The sequence below is a fragment of the Rattus rattus genome, chromosome 4, assembly GCF_011064425.1.
Source record: "Rattus rattus isolate New Zealand chromosome 4, Rrattus_CSIRO_v1, whole genome shotgun sequence".
NCBI classification, from domain to species: Eukaryota; Metazoa; Chordata; class Mammalia; order Rodentia; family Muridae; genus Rattus; species Rattus rattus.
The window spans coordinates 47,816,411-47,829,049 of NC_046157.1; the positions used below are offsets into that span (position 1 = coordinate 47,816,411).

General features: G+C 42.4%; 1 protein-coding gene across 2 annotated transcripts in view; it reads left to right on the forward strand.

The window, feature by feature from the left end:
• The window catches only part of LOC116898942 (Down syndrome cell adhesion molecule homolog), a 537,794-nt gene that overhangs the window by 397,828 nt on the left and 127,327 nt on the right, over nt 1-12,639 (forward strand). For both annotated transcript variants that reach the window (XM_032900358.1, XM_032900359.1), the window contains exon 4: nt 12,128-12,274. In XM_032900358.1, coding sequence (XP_032756249.1) covers nt 12,128-12,274 — 147 coding nt within the window. The remainder of the gene's footprint in view (nt 1-12,127; nt 12,275-12,639) is intronic.

Sequence of the window (12,639 nt, forward strand, 5' to 3'; positions counted from 1 at the left end):
TGCCTGTGCTGTGCATTAACTGCCTCAGTGTAAGCCTTTCTTGACATCACAGGTTACAAACACTCAGGTGAGGGGAGGTTACTGCCTGAACCAGAATGCTTTATTTCCTGCTGGGGGGGACCTCAAATTTATTCTTCCTGAATACACAATCATGTAATGCAAGGTGACTGGGAAAGGACAGAAACAGGAGGGAAAGGAGAAGCTGCTGTCAGAGACTGACGGTCTAACTGGATGCAGCGGAGGAGGACGAGGAGGTGGGGGCACAGCTGGTTGGGGATGAGAAAGGTCAAAGAAGTGTTGTAAGTGTTTCTATCTGCTGCATCCATGACCACCAGGGGTCCAGCCTGGAAAACAAGTGAAATCAGGCCACCTTCAACACATCTGTGTGGTCCTACCCTTCTGATCCTCCTGCGTCTCCATGCTACCAGGGCTTTGGTCTGCATGTGCTGTGAGACACACGCACTGTTCCTCTTGGAGTAGGCTAATAGTATGTGTGTGACAGCAAGGAGTGCGGGCATAAGAAAGAGAATGCAGTCTGCTCCTCTCCCAGATCACTTCAGTATCCGCTACTTCCGTACCCCTGTTCATTTGCATATGTAAATTTATATGTGCACATATATAGTACATGGATTTATGTATCATTTTGTTATTGTTACAGATTACCTTGGAGATCTTTACAGAACTATGGTAACTCTGCCTTACTAGCCTTTTAATCACCATGAGTATGAGCATACTAATTAACCAATAACCCTAAATTCGATCCTACTGTTTCTGAAATGTCAGAGGAAACTATAGTTCAATGCATTTTGAGCCATATTATTATATGGCTGGCTATATCTGTGAATTTACTTAGGACAGAGTATTTGGGTTGAAGTATATACAGTACTTACAAGTGAAAATAATCACACAAGTTGTCCCCAGAAATATTTCACCAATTTATACTCCATAAGACATGTTTATTTCCCTATACTCCCACGAAGATTACGTATTCTCAAATATCTTTTGAATTTTCTAGTCTCCTGGGTGGAAATAACACACTTTAGTTGGCATCGGTGCAATTGACTTCTAACTGGGCTTTGTCCAGAAATGGAGGAAGATGAATTGCTTTCTTTTTATTTTCAGAAAATTGGCATTTTCACAATACCAGATCATCTGTTCTTAGGACATGTGGCATCTTTCGTTTTAGCCTTTTAGTCTTTGATTTTGTCCTGGGGAATAGATTCGAGTGTCTTTTAAGCTAACTTTGTACAATGAGAGCTGTTGCAGCAGGATATTTAATGTTATGATTAGTCTAGAAATAGGATCTTCTGTAGTTAGATTGTGACGCAGCCCAGCTCTCTCTCTCACACTTCACGCAACGGTGCTCCCAAGAAGACAGCATCACCCTGGTGTGAGCAGATTAGTCCGGAGCAGCCATGTCCTCAGGATTCCCACTGCTACTCAGGCACTTCTGGGTCTGAACTTTTGTATCGTGTCACAGAGCATCATGCCCTCTCACCCATGTGATTCATCCTGAGGTAATCCACTACCATGACCAATAAGGTCATATTCAGAGAACTTAAGGGTATATGTTAGACGGAGAATGTTTTAGCTGTACCTTCACACCAGCCATTGTAACCACCCCTCCTTCAGTTCTCTCAGATGAAGCTGCCAGTGCAGTTCTTCAAGGAGCCATTGTCCCCAGGCTGTTCCCTGGGGTCCCATCTGCAGCTCCTGCTGGTGTCTCTAACACAGAAAACAGAGGGCACAGTAGAGCCCTTCCAGGAGTCTAATTCCTCTCTGACCTACATCTGAACTAAGAGAAATCGAGAGCTTGAAAGTCACCCCATTTCCCCTTCTAATTTAGTTAATGCTATTTGAGCATTCCCGCTTCTAAGATGTTATATCTTTGTTTCCAGGATCCTCTCATAACACTCTAGACTTAGAACTCAGATTCCAACTCCAGTCTCCTGACTTCCCAACACTGCTGTGCAAGCCATCTTGAGGAAGCATCATGCGGGGGTGCGGCTGTCAGTGCGAGGTGGCAGGCACAGCCTAGACAGGTTCTTTATGTGGTGTTACCAGGCGACATCTGATTAGCAGAGCCATCTGCTCTTTTAATTATTATTGGCTCCGTTCAGACAGAAGTAGCGAGGGATAAGGAAAGCAAACTGAGAGAATAGTTTGGAGTAAAAAGAAAAAATCAAGCATGCTTTTAAAATCTTTTTGAAAATTCTGCAGTCTCTATTGAAGACCTAACCCAGCTGCACAGCAAAGACGCAGAGTGTCTAGTGAAAGAATAATTAGCATCAAAATCCTAAAAAATGCACTTGCTCTCAGGTAATAGAGTGAGATTATTTAGGAGAGGGGCAAAGCACTTTCTATGGTTTGTACATGAGGGAAGTAATCATGTTGGGATCTAAAATTGTATATCTTATCTTCCTCCCTTTTTACCAAACTGAATAGAAAATGTTTTATATGTATATGTGTATGTGGTATATGTGTGCCTGTTTGCATGTAGTGAGCACACACATACACTGGTGCATGTGTATGTGTGTGCACATGAGTAGAGCCTCCAGGTTAATGCTGTCTTCCTTGATCACTGTACACTTGGGTTATTTTTGTTGTTGTTTTGTTTTTGTTTGTTTGTTTTTGTTGTTGTTTGGGGGGTTTTTTGGTTTTGTTTTTTGTTGTTGTTTTTTTGTTTTTTGTTTTTTTGTTTTTGAGACAGGATCCCTCACTGAGTCCAGTGTTTGTTGATTCTGACTACTTAAGCTAGCCAACCTGCCCTGGGATTCGCTAGCTCTGCCTTCTGAGTGCTAGAATAACAGGCAGCTACCATATCTGCTTGTTATAGGGTCTAGGGATCCAAACTCTAGTCCTGAAGCTTTTCTGGCAAGTTCTTCACTACTGAGCTGTTCCCTCATCTAGGAAAGCATCCTGAACATGGATGTGATGACAGATTTCCTCACACACGTATCGATTTAACAAATACTCTCGGAGGGTATAATCATGATCCGTTGTGAGCAATGAGGCTGGGAAGTTGAACAGCATGCAGTGTGGTCTTGCTATTCTACGTGCAGGAGAGGGGTCTCAAACCAGTGTCGTGTGCATGGACAGCATACATTCCCATCAAGATATGATAAAGTTCAGCCTGGGTAAAGCAAGGCCGTGGGTATATAGAATGCGGACAACTCTAGTAAAAACTTAAATCTAGGAGCTGAGACCAGAAATGCACTAAAACAGGTATTGAGAAAGAGAGTGGGACTTGAAGATTCTGAGAGTGTTCAAACCTGGTAGGAAAGAGAGGAATAGAGGTAAGTCTACAGAGATCACAGTGCAAATCTTAATAGGCAGCAAATATGACCTGGCATGGTGGGGCACCATCCTGACACCTGGGATACTTGGTGTGGTGGGATTCCATAACAACATCTAGAGATGTCAGTGTTTTTTCCTTATGATCGCATCAGGCTTGAATGCTGAGTGGAAAGTGGGCTGGAGGTGCAGGTCTGGCACTGGGTTTCCTTAGCCACGCATCATGCAGTGGAGAGCAGGCATGCAGATAGATCAATGGCTAGTCTGCAGGTAGGAAGAGAGAGCCTTGTTGTGGTTTGCTATTGGCTATACTACAATGGCCACATAATGTCTAACTTTCAGGACTTCTTGACGTATATCAAATGTTCAGATATTAAGCATCAGGTCAGACCATTGAAGCAACATGACAATGACATCAAAGAAAGTTCCTGAGTCCCCACCATGGTCCCACTGGACAATTGCAAAGACTTCTGAAGGCATATGCTGGGGGAAAATTCCACTGGATAAATGATTTAAACAATAGTGACACAATACTTCTATTTCACGGTTTCAGATGGCAGAAATCCAAGGAGTCTGATAAATCATTTCTTGTTTAACATCCCTTTCCGGCTTGCAGGTAACTGCTTCCTTGACACATCTTCTCACGGCAAGGAGAGAATGAACTTGCTTTACTTCTTCATTCTATGAGGCACTAACCCTATTACATGGTCCTACACACATGATCTCATATGCTAATTTCCCCAATCCCCGCCTCCGAGTACTCTCACATAGTATTTTGTTGTATGCATTTTGAACAATCGTTCAGTGTCTAACTGAAGTCTGTGTGACTTTCCTGCCCCAACATTCTGTCATAAAATGTATAAAGATGTCCTTAGACATATTGTTTCTTTTCATACCTCAGTTAACACAGCTAGGTCTTCTAACGCTGGCTCAAAGGTTTGGCATACATTTTACCAAGTGACAGAAATATATACATGCACACGTGCAAGTACATGTATACATACATGTATGTATACACATTCACATACACATACACATGTATGTTTGTGATGCTGCAGATCAAACCCGGAACCTCATGTACACTAGGCCAGCACTTTGGTGAGCTCTACCCATGGTCGAATGTCAGAACTGTGGTATAAAACTCTTCCGTGTCATTTCCGTGCCTAGACTTTTCTAAGTGAGGTTGCCTTGTGTGATTAAAAACATAGTTTAAAAATGAGTTCCCGGGAGCTCCTATGTGCAGCTGCCCTGCTGACTGAGATCTCTCCTGTAGTCACCCACCGCCTTTGACTCTTACACTCTTTCAGCTCCTTCTTCTACAAAGATCCCTGAATCTTCAGGGCAGGGGTGGTACTAGACATACATTCCCTTAAGGGATAAGCATTCTGTGGTCTCTTATTCTCTGTATCTTGGCCAGTTGTGGTCTGTGTGTTAACCACCATCTACTGAAAACAATCTTCTCAGACGATTGATGACAGACGTATTAGTCTAAGGGAGTAATGAGGAGTCACCAGGAGTCAGTTTCATATCCTGTCCGTTTAGCAGTACAGTTGTATAAGATTCATCCAAGGGCCTATGATCCATCTAGCCATATGTTCTTGGACCTCATAAGATATCAGGTATGGGTTTTATCTTGTAGAGTTGGGTGTAAATCCTACCAGAAAGTGGTTGGTTACTCTGATGTTGTTCATGCCACTAGTACACCAGTGGGCGTGTCTTGCAAGGCCAGTTTCATTGTGTGTGAAACTTAAAACTCTCTAAGAGCTAACAAGAGTGAAAACTTAAAAATGCATTAAATAAACGATATTTCAAAAACTGAGCCCTACCATTTTGTGTTCCAATGTTTATGGGGACAGCATGGATACACATGCCGATCAATCCCTATCAGAACGGAATGGTCGTGTTCTTTATCATCAAATCTATGTTTGATTATTTTTATTAATATTTTAGATAGCAAGTCATGACTGCACATATTTATGAAGTATAATCTTTTGTATGTACATATGTACAATTGGTACCACAATTACACAGCCTTCTTTATGATGAGCTGTTTGAAGCTGATTCGCCCGTTGTTACATTGGGATATACAATACCTCATTACCCATGCTGTCACCTGGAAATCGGAGCTGCATCTGTCCTCCTGACATCTGTGTAGTCACCTAACTGTAAATGGTAGACCAAAGAGGGTATTTCAGATTTCTTGTCTTCCTTAGAGGAACAGACCAAAGTTTAGAGGGTTGAACTGCTTGAATGGCATCACACAACACGAAAGAGGGGTGATAGCTTATTAGAGTTTGTTTCCATCAGATTCTGAAGACTGAGTTTTCTCCATGATCCTGAGAGATCTCTCAAAGTAGGAAAGTGTGGCATTAAGTTTTAATGGTTAAGTCCCCAGCAGGCTCACTACCCACCTCAATGCTTAATGTTCCCAAATGAAAGACATGAACACAGCCTTTATAGTTTGATAGGCCTGAAACAGCACAATAGCTGGGCCACTTCCTAACCTACAAGTAATTAATCCACCTCCCACTGATAATCCTGCTAATAATCTAGAGTTATCTCTTACTAAATTCTATATTCCACCTTGGCCGCTCTGAACCCAGAGGGCTGCCCAACTGGGCTGCACTCTCCAGGCTCCTTCACGTGCTGGCTATGCCTCCCTGGCCTCCACTCTTCTCAGCCACTGTGGCCCCCTCCCCTTCACTCCCCTCCCCTTCCCCTCTCTCCCTCCCCCTCCCCTTCTCCACTCCTCCTCCCTCTCCTCCTCTTCTCCTTCCTCTCCCTCTTCCCCCTCCCCCTCTTCCTCCTCCCCGTTCTCCTTCTCCTCCAGGCATAGGGGGTCTCCCTCCTGCCTCCTCTTTCTCAGTCCCAAACCCATAAATCTTAAAAATCCTACCTCTGTCTACACTACCCAGCCATCAGCTGCCTGTATCTTTATTTACCGATCAGAGCCACCTGGGGGCAAGGTACCTCAATGTCTTATGTCTGGACACTCATGTAAACAATCTCGGGACCCAAATTAACATTACAATTCAAGCAGCATTAGGCCAAGCCCACTACAGGAAAGCTTGGTCCACTTCAAACCATCTAAAAGGACTTTTGGTTTGATTATGTGTAAGAGTCTGTACCAAATTAGCCAACTAGAGAACAAATCAATTAATAGCATGTATCTTACTGGATGAGTTAAACACTCATGTCAAACTGGTGCAAGGAATAAATACAGGTTTTGGGATTAAATTCCAACTTCTTTCCTCCCTTCCTTCATGTTTTTAATTTTAAGGCTCAAAGCTGTTTCTGACAGAAGCCCCTTGGGGATAAGGTTGTGTCTTCTGCCATGGTTGCATTCCTAAAGCTCAGAAACTTGCTAGCTCAGGGATGAGCAAGTCCCCAGACCCTGGACCTTGCCCATGCTTACTTATCCCGGGAGCATTGATAATCAGCTCAACACACGGCAGCTTTTTGAAGCTCAGCGGCTAAACCTGAGGGTTTCTACTACCCATACCACATCCAAACAGAGCTTTTAGGCATCTCCCATTTTAATCCCTGTCTTTGATGCAACTGGACTGAACCATGGTTGAGTTTCAGGAGGCCATTGTCCTGTGGGCTTTTCCATAACGCTACTGTGTAAATGTCCATTTTCTGAGATAGTCCTGTGTGTCTAGATAAAAATACCCCCACCAACCCATTTGGCGCATCCAGGCAGGCCAGCTGGACTTGGACTTTGTCACAGATTTATTTTAGTGGACCTACAATACTGCTAACGTTACCTGACTGCAGGGTGGCTCAACCCCCCATCCCCTACCTCCCCTCTGCTTCCAGAGTCCTAACTGCACACTTGTTCCCTCACTCTGGACATTAAACATATCACACCCACAAGTACAGAAACAGGAATAGTAGTAATCCAGGGGCAACAGTCTGGTGAAGCAGAAAAGTGATGGAGTGAAGCTCACATGTAGGAGCTTAAGCACCTAAGAGCTCGGGGGCTGCTTAGTATCTCTTGAGAAGCTAGACATCCCACGATACCAGAGTTGTGCAGCCCAGTGATCACTGAGGTTCACAGTGACAAACTCGAAGGTCACTTACTGCTATTATTCTGACTTGCTGAGTATCTAACATACCAAAGACTATAAACTATAGCTGAGAAATCTTTCCACATAAAATTCTATAGCCCCTCCCTTTAGCCTACACCCAAAATAATGTTACCTGTAAAGTTTGCCTTTGGGCAATTGTTACCAGGCAGTTCTTGACCGTCAAGGTATGTATGTGTGGTGGGGGTGTCATATTTTATTGCCTTTAATAATCCACACTTAAGAATTTGTCTATGTTAAAAGAATCTATGAGCCATGTAAGAGTATGAACAACCCATTTGTTCTACATGACTCAAGAGGCTTTCATGAAATGCATCAGGCAGGGAGTGCAGCAGAAAGCCAAGTGACAATGAAGGGACCTTGACACAATAGAGGGCCCATCATATGACTTTGCTCAGTTCTTATTGCCCCCAAAAAGTTCCACACAGCTTGGCATTAAGATGACCCAGGGGCCGTGGCTTCCATAACCTATGATGGCAGAAGGCCTCTATTCTTCTGCAACATTTCTTTAGCATGTTGATCAATTTCAAGATGGGAATCAGACGCAAAGGAGAGGTCATCAAAGGCAAGCTAGGTCAGCTCCTTCCCCACCCTCTGAACTGCTCATAAAGGTTCACCGTAGTAGAAGATTCTACTTCCTCTGAATTGATGTCTTACGAGTCCTCGTCATGTGCCAAGTTAGCAGATTAGAGGGAGCATGCCCAGGACTATTGCAGTATTTTTGTGGATCCAGCTTGAGGTTTAAATAAGACAAGGAGACTTCTATGTAGTTTAAAGCTGTTAACCTTTTGCTGAGGCAGTCCCTCAGCTAGCTATCTAAACTTATCCTGACTTATCCACTGTCTCTCTCCCTGTGGTGGTTCTCACTGCCTGCTTCCAGCTCTGATCACTTCCCTTATGCCTCTCTGTGCAACACAGTCTCCCTACTTCTTGTTTCTCAGCCTATATCGCTGCCTGCCCGGAAGTCCTGCCCCTGGATTTCTTGCCTCAGCTCAGCTCTTTATTATACTGAAAAGCCACATTCTCCAGTTTAAACAACAGCAGTAAAAGCTATGTTAATCCACCTCTTAGGGTTGTCTTTAGGCATTGGGAGCTGCCTGCTCCCAATTTACCATGGCAGCACCCTGCTCTTATTTATAATCTCAGAGAATCATCTTTTAGGAAGGTGAGGAAGGACAAGCATACAGAAAACTGGTGATGGGCCATAGAAATGACAATACCAAAATCCTGCCAGTATTTAGTTCTCTGTAGGCAAAGCGATCAGCAATGGAAAATACAGGGACATACCTCCATACAAAGTTACCCCAACATAGGACCAGGGCAGCCATCACGGGTTTGCTCCTACCCTGCTAAAGCGCCATCACAGATGGCCAACTACTTACATCTTCCCAGCTAATGGCTTTTCAATTCTCAAGGAAATGTCCCATGTTCAAAAGATGACAGCATCTGTATATGTTTCCTTCTTGTCCTACCCATCTGTCACTGCAAAAAGAAGGGGTTATTGCAGTGTTATATAACTATGTAAAATACATTGAAAAAGAAAACATATTTTGTTCCACACAATTTATATTGATAAGAAATACTTGCAGAACAATGACACATGACAAGTGGTAAAAGATTTCTCATTGCTTCATTTTGAAGAGCAGATTTAAAAAAAACTTATCTAGATTGTATGAAAGAAACTTGGAGGAATTTTTATAGCTTTCTATCATTAAGCATTTTCATTTTTAAAGCAAATGGCTTGATAGATACTGCTTTTAATAGCATTAAACTATGCAAAGGCAGGGCTTGTCTTTATTGGTCTTTTCTTAGTTATTTTGAATTGCCTTTATCTTATATAAGAATTTATGATTTCTCAAATTTTATCAGTGCAAATGTCCTGTGGATAACACATGGTCCTTGCGAGATAGGAATTATGAGGCAATAATGCCTGTAGCAGAAATATTTGAGACCCTAAGTCAGTAAAGTTGGACACTGGAGATCCTTCAGTCTATAAAGCACTCATCTTGTGAGCATAAGACAACTAATTTGATTCCCCCAAACTCATATCAAAGAAACCAGGAATGGTGGCATGGGCTTACAATCACAACAGTGTGGAGTTGGAGGCATGCGAATTCTCAGGTCTTGCTGGCCAGCAATACTAGTTAAAACAATGGGCTCCAAATTGATGAGACAATGTCTTAGAAATAAGTAAATAAACAACCCTTATTTAGCTTGCTTTCTCTGGTTCTAGACACTGTGACCAAAAGCAACTTGGTGACGAAAACATTAATTTCAGCTGACAACTTTCGGTTTGTTGAGGGAAGTCAGGGCAGAAACTCAAGGCAGGAGCCTGGAGCAGAAACATGAAGGAATGCTACTCCTGACTCACTCCCATGCCTTTTATCTGAAACAGTTGAGTGCCCCACCCCCCACCCCTGCCAAGGTATGGTATCAGCCACAGTGGGAGTCCAAGGACGCTGGCTCTAGTATCAGCAAATACTCTAGCAATAGGATAAATAAGTTTGCTGGAAGGAGTGAGAGCAGCAGAAAAACAGCCACATTTATTTCTCTCATTCCTTTTTATACAGATAGAAGGTGCTGCCTACATTTAGAGTAGGTCTTCCCACTTCAAATAATCTGATAAGGTAAATCCCAAGTTGCTTGCATTTGATTGATTCCAAATCCAGTTGAGTTGACAACCAAGATTAGCCTAAGGAATGACAATACTATCTGGCTTTCAGATACATGTGAACTCACCTGTATAGCCATGCGTACGAACATGTACAGACACGAAGATGCATGCACACCTGCCACACACATGACTGTACATAGATATGTATACCTGGACAGACATGATCACACATACATACACACACATGCTTGTAGAGAGAGTACATAAGACATCTGATAATTCTATAATGGCAAACGACAAAGGCTTTCAACTGAACTCAGAAAAATTGAAATAGAAGATGATATATTTGCATTCTAACCTTTTTTCCAGATACGAATCACATTTTCTCTCAGGTGGAATCAGGCCCCATGTGGAAATATTCCGCAGACAACTCCAACAGTGACAAAAGTGGCTGAGCCACCCTCCAGCAGAAGGCTAGGATTCATAACAAGGGCAATTTCTATACATTTACATGTCTCATTATTAAATTATAATTGAACTGTGTGATAGGCTTAGAAATTTATAATTTCGTGCTGTAAATTTAGAAGTTCATACTTTCAAAGGGAAGGCAATCTCATCCTTCTGAAGCTGTGATATTTGATAATACGGTCTGTCTGCGAAGCTAGAATCACACAGGTAAGAGTGAGACCACAGCTAGGATGTGGAGCTGGGGAGCCAAGAACAAATCCTCCTCACTGGGATGAAAAACAGTAACTGTCTGTCTTTTACATTCGTTATTTCAAACTGACTGAAAAAGACCCAGATACCCACAAACATGGAGTACACAAAGAGTTGAACTTTAACCTAGAAAGAATGATGAATGTTGCCTATATCTGTGAGGGAGTAAGACTTCCCTGGCAAGTATGTGGTACATCTTTCTACTTTGTTGTTTGCTATTTAACATTTTTATGTTTTGTTGACATATTTCAAAATTGATGGAAAAAGTGCATGCTCCTTCATGAATTTGCAATAGAAAATGTATTTTCCCTTAACTTATTGCATCCTAAAAGGAGGTGCATAGTCCCAGAAAATCTGCTAAATTAGGTATATAGCAATTACATCTTAGTTTTATTGCTCTAAGAGAGGTAAATACCTGACATGAGTGTGAATTTATAAGATGATATGTTTATTGTGTAATTTAATAAAAGAAAGTATCCCAGCTTGCACTAAGAGAAAAGCTGAAACAGATTTGGCCCTTAAGTAAATACATAATAGCTTGTACCCATTGTGAGAAGATTCCCTAACTAGATAAGTAATTCTTCACAGAAGGACTTGTTGATGTGATTGAGTTGTTCCTATTCTACTTTTAATTTTTTCTATTAGTTCTTTGAGAATCTCAGACAATGTGTTTTGAGACCCCCCCCAAATTACCCCACCTCCAAATCCTCCCAGATCCATCCCCTTATCTGAAACTTTGTCTTCTCTTATATCTTTACCCATTAAATCCATTCTGTACTGCCCATACTTTCTTGGATATGTGGTTAGTGGTTCCCAAATCTCCTAATGCCATTATCCTTTAACATGATTCCTTAAATTGGGGTGACCTCCAGCCATAAATTTATTTTGTTGTTACTTCATAACTGTAATTTTGCTACTGCTGTGAATCACAATGTCAATATCTAATATGCAAGATATCTGATTTATGACCCACAGAGGGGTCTCCATTTACAAGTTGAGACCCACTGCCCTAGAAAATAGGGCTTACAAAGGGCTCTTCTTTTAGAGGGAACTGATTTTCACTCTCACAGCAGCTATCAATTATGAAACCTTGTACCCACTCCTCCAGACTGGGATTTTGTCACAACTGCCCTACTTCAGCCCTGCGACATCCAGGGATGTTGTTTCCTTTTGGGTATCCATTGCCTCTGGTTCTTCCTGGATATCTATCCACACGTTCTTCTGTGAGATCCCAGAGTCATGGGGTAGGGGTGAGAAATGTATGTTTCATTCTCTGTGCCTTGACTGGGTGTGGGCCTCTGTATTGACTACACAAGAAGCGTTTCTGATAACAGTTGGGAAGACAGGTTGAACATTGAATTAGAGGTCGATTTCTAGCCTGTTTTCACAAAGCCGTTTCTCTCATCTGTTTCAGGATCTAGATTTCTCATCACATCCACGGGAGCCTTGTATATTAAAGATGTACAGAACGAAGATGGGCTGTACAACTACCGCTGCATCACGCGGCACAGATACACAGGGGAGACGAGACAAAGCAACAGCGCGAGACTGTTCGTGTCAGGTGAGAGCGTGGTCTCAGGACCAAATTCCTCCTGTGCCTCCCCTCTGCTAGTTCTTGGTGTCCCAAACTGAAGACTTTGGGACCAAGCAGAAACCTTCAGCTTTTGCATCTACAGATTTATAGATTATTAATGTCTTTTAAACCAACATCCACATAGCAATATAAACACAAATTTCAAGGCATTTTCCAGTTTGGAAGATCATACGTTCTTTTGACTGAAGCGATTGCTTGTTCCATGGTCTTGTCCCACATATTTGTGTGTCTCTCCATTGATGGGCACAGCCAACCCAGCCCGCTTCCTGTCCCACTGGTCATAACTGCCCTGCTAGAACAAGGTCGTCTACAGAAGTATTCTTTTCAGATCA